The sequence below is a fragment of the Carlito syrichta genome, unplaced genomic scaffold (assembly GCF_000164805.1).
Source record: "Carlito syrichta isolate Samal-C Ts95f unplaced genomic scaffold, Tarsius_syrichta-2.0.1 Scaffold153566, whole genome shotgun sequence".
NCBI lineage: Eukaryota > Metazoa > Chordata > Mammalia > Primates > Tarsiidae > Carlito > Carlito syrichta.
In genome coordinates, this window is record NW_007097662.1 from 537,350 (window position 1) to 541,413 (window position 4,064).

General features: G+C 54.7%; 1 protein-coding gene across 1 annotated transcript in view; it reads right to left on the reverse strand.

Annotated features, from left to right (window-relative positions):
- Positions 1-2,490: 2,490 nt before the first annotated feature.
- BEAN1 (brain expressed associated with NEDD4 1) overlaps positions 2,491-4,064 on the reverse strand; it is an 11,634-nt gene continuing 10,060 nt past the window's right edge. Inside the window, exon 3 of the mRNA XM_021708911.1 lies at positions 2,491-2,844. Coding sequence (XP_021564586.1) covers positions 2,505-2,844 — 340 coding nt within the window. The 3' untranslated portion in view covers positions 2,491-2,504. The remainder of the gene's footprint in view (positions 2,845-4,064) is intronic.

Below are 4,064 nucleotides of genomic sequence, written 5' to 3' on the forward strand. Positions count from 1 at the left end.
GTGGGGGGTGCGGGTGGGGGGAGGGGGTTGTGCTGGTGGTGTCAGCGTCATTGCAAGTTCCCTTTCTTTCCTGGTAGCACAAGCCACCAGGGTGCGGAAAGCCAAATGCTGCTGGAGCAAAATGTGTAGTTCCTGATGTCCGTAGAGTCAGGTCCTGAGGCTGATGGCCCATCCTAGTGACAGTTACACCAGCCAAGTCTCAGAGAAAGGTTGCAATGTTTCAGTGAGTTTAAAAAAAGGAACTCTTGTTGGTTACTCACTACCCTAATATCCTTATCAACAGGAAAATGGCAAGGCTTCAGTGATGCTTAATTTTGAGAATCAATGGTTGCTAGCCGGAGGGGTATCTCCATTTTACTGCTGTTTGGTGTTTCCTTTCTTGACAAGTTTTGGAAGATATAAATCCTGCTTGGGATGTCAATACAGGAGGACCGCTTAATGCCAGGAGTTCAATACCAGTTTGGGAAACATTGTGAGACCCTGTCTCTTAAAAAGTTAGCCAGGCGTATTGATGTGCACCTGTAGTCCCAGATACTTGGGAGGCTGAGGCAGAAGGATCACTTGAGGCCAAGAGTTCGTGACTGCAGTGAGCCATGATCGTGCCACTGCTGCACTCCAGCCTGGACCAATAGAGCGGAGTCTCTTAAAAAAAAGATAAGCAACCCCATGCACTTTTTGAAAGTGTTACTTCTTGCTACATTTTTATTGATATGATGATATATTTATTTTGAACACAGAAAAGATACATTGTTGCTTATTCAGAGACTAGTCCAGGAACAAGAAAAGCTGTTCAGCTCCATCCCCCCAACACTGACAAATAGGTAGGGATTTTAATCTTTTTCCCCCCCAGCACACTCTAGAGTTACAGAAGCAGAATGCATTTCTTAAAAGAGTCTCATCCCTGGAGTGCATTTTAAAGACTGGACAGTACAACAGACAGATATTTTTTGCCTAGAAAACAGTACACCGTAGCGGTGGACAGAACAGCTTGTAAACAAGGTCCCTCCGGCAGGTGGAGTCTGGGGTTCCAGGATGCGCTTGCAGGGCACTGCAGAACTTCTGGTGGCTCCTTTCAGCTCTGCACCAGAAGAAATGCTCTTTCCACAGTAAGCAGCATTCAAGATCGCCAACCTTGCCACCCTTCTGCTTAAGAAGGGATTACGGAATTGTCTTAGCCCTTCATTGGAGGAACTGAAATGAGGGGAAGAGGATGGGTGGGTGCTGTTTAAGGAGGAGTGACAATGGGGTGGGGTGGTGATGGCTGCTTGTGATGCCAGCGGGGATACTTCTCAGCAGGCTGGGTCTTCAGGAACCACCTCCGTTTCCTGCATAGTCTTTGATGGAAATTGCTGGGGTTGCTTGCCCAAGATCTGAGACTTCCTGCAGCCAGGCAGACCCCATGAATCCCCTTTTGTGGCAGGACGCCAGCAGCAAGGCCCAGACACAATCGCCGGTCCTCTTGTGGTGGCACAAGTGGTATCTTTGGGGCTTAGATCCCCTTCATCGTGTCTCTGCAAACACCCTGGAGGGGCAAGGCGAGTACACATTGCCTCACCATTCCTAGCTAAGAGTGGCCACCCCAGAGGGCAGCACCAGCTCCGGGGCTTGACTCCAGTCCCTTCGAGCACAGGCCACAGTGGTCGCTAGGCAGATTCTGAGCAAGGGTACGCTTCTTTGCCTCAGAGTGGTGCCTAGGCAGGAACGCAGCGAGGCCACCTGGAGAAGGGCAATGGCCTCACCTTCCTTGAAGGCTCTCAGTCCTGGGCAGTGGCTGGACTGACAAGGGAACAGCTGTGACCCACCCTTGTTGCTGTGTGCCTGCCAAGCTTCTGAGAGAACTCCCCTAGCACCACCAGACTGAGGGCACTGGGGTGAGGAGGGGGCCTGGTGGGCTGTGAGGGCCTCCAGGTTGTGCCTGAGCCCCCAGACCCATGTCCCCCACCCTGTAAGTGGCAGGATGGTGACGTTGTGGCTCTTCTGCCCTGGAGTTGAGAGATAGGCACAGCAAACAGCAGAATCTCACTGGGGCCTGTCCCACTCTCAGGGGGACAAGCTGGCCCTGGGGTGAGCATCAGGGCAGGCAGCTGACCTGGGTGGTCGAGAAGTTTCTGGAGGCAGAATCAGAAATCGGGCACAGCCTGCTGGGTGAGGGTGGGAACAGGCAGGCCCGGGGAGAGGAAAGAGAAGGCCTCATTTCCTGCTTCCCCTTTCTTCCCCCAGTACCAGCCACAGAGGCACAACCAGTGGGCTGGGGAGGAGGAGTCGGGAGGTCAGGAGAGCCTCACTTTTACTGCGACCTTTGCAGGTGGTTTTTGTGTGGGTGTGGTGGGACTGTGTGTGTGCACATGTCTACGCATGTGTGCGCACACGGAGTATGTCAGTGTATATGTCTGTGTATATTTGAGTATCGCGTGTATGTGATGTATCATGTGTGCCTCTGTGTGTGTGTGTGCCCGTGTGTGCGTGCCCAGGTGGTACAACCGCATAGGGCAGGACCTGGCCACTCACACAATCCTCTCTGGGCCAGAGGCTGGGGCCCGAGTGGGGGTGGGAGAGCCTGGAGAGCTCCTCGGCCCTGGTCCTGGTCCTGGCAGCGGCAGCAGGCCCGATGGGGGGCTGGCCCCACACACGGCCTCGTAGGGGGGTAGGGTGTCCATGGAGATGGTACGGAGGCCGCCCTGGCCTGGGGTCCTCTGCTCCTGCTGGTGTTGGCTGGGGCTGTGGTCGCTGCTGGAGCTGAGGGCACCATCCAGCATGGGGCAGGAGTCAGTCAGTGAGTAGGGTGGTGGAGCATCCGTGGGGATGTACAGCTGAGTGGCCCCTGGCCCCACACACTCCTCATAGCTACAAGAGAAGAGGCCCCCTCAGTGTCCCTTGAAACCTTAGAGGTGCATGTGGGGTCTCTCCGTAAGGGCCGGGGCCTCTCTGTAGTGACAAGCTGCCCTGGCTGTGGAGCAGAGCAGGCCTCGTCCGTGCTGGCTCCAGGGAAATCCCCACTGCCTCCCCCCAGTGCTGGAGGGACACCTCAGAATCCCTGAGATCTGGGTTCTGGACCTGACTCAGCCCCCATGTTCCATGTGAACTCCAGCAAATCACTGAACTTTTCAGGGTCTCAGCTGCCAGAATGGCAGTGGCCACTGTCCAGGGAGTGTCTCCTCAATGGAACACCCTGTGTATGGGGGCTGGGCAGGAGCAGCTTCAGGCTACCAGACGCCCCTTGGTCTCCAGTCACCCCAAAGCTGTGCCTCTAAGGGTAGGAAAGAGTCCCCGGGTCCCTCTGAACCTGTTGATGCAGAACGAAAAAGCACCCACTGTCTCAGAGAGGGCTGACAGCACTGCCCCACCTGGTGCTGGAGACAGGCTGGTGTTGAGGATGTGGCCATTTGTCCAGGCTAGAGGGGTCTCCTGGTAGTGATGTGGCAGAGACTTTGACCTGTCTTCCCTCCTTTTTAAAAAAGTTGTAATTTAATATTATTCAAAATAAAGATGGGGTCTTGCTATGTTGCCCAGTCTGGTCTCTAATTCCTGGCCTCAAGCGATCCTCCTGTCTCAGCCTCCCAAAGTGCTAGGATTACAGGCATGAGCCACTGTGTTCAGCCCCTCTTCTCTCTCCAAGTACTGACTGATAGGTGGTTTACCTGAGGGTGGCTGGCAGGGGAGAACCCAAAGGCCCCTCAGATAAGAACTCTCCACTGGGATAGGGCTGCCTGATGGCCCTGAGTACAGTTTGGACACAATGACTGTCTCAGTGGATGTGATCACAGGACCTGGGGTCTGGATCCCTGCACCAAGAACAGGGACTAATGTCCACTGAGCCTCCATCTGTTTCTTTCTCTTCCCACTGCCACTGTGTCCGGGCAACCAGGAGCTATGGGCATAACTCTCTTTCTCCCTTCTCTGAGGGGAGCCTGTCCCTATCCCCAAGGCCAGTCTCTACCTTGGTGGCTGCAGAGACCCCAGGGCTAGTCAGGCTTAGTCAGGTCCCTGTCGCCTGGCAGTTTTCGATGGGGTGTGTGTGTGTGTGTGTGTGTGTGTGTGTGTGTGTGTGGAGAGAGAGAGAGAGG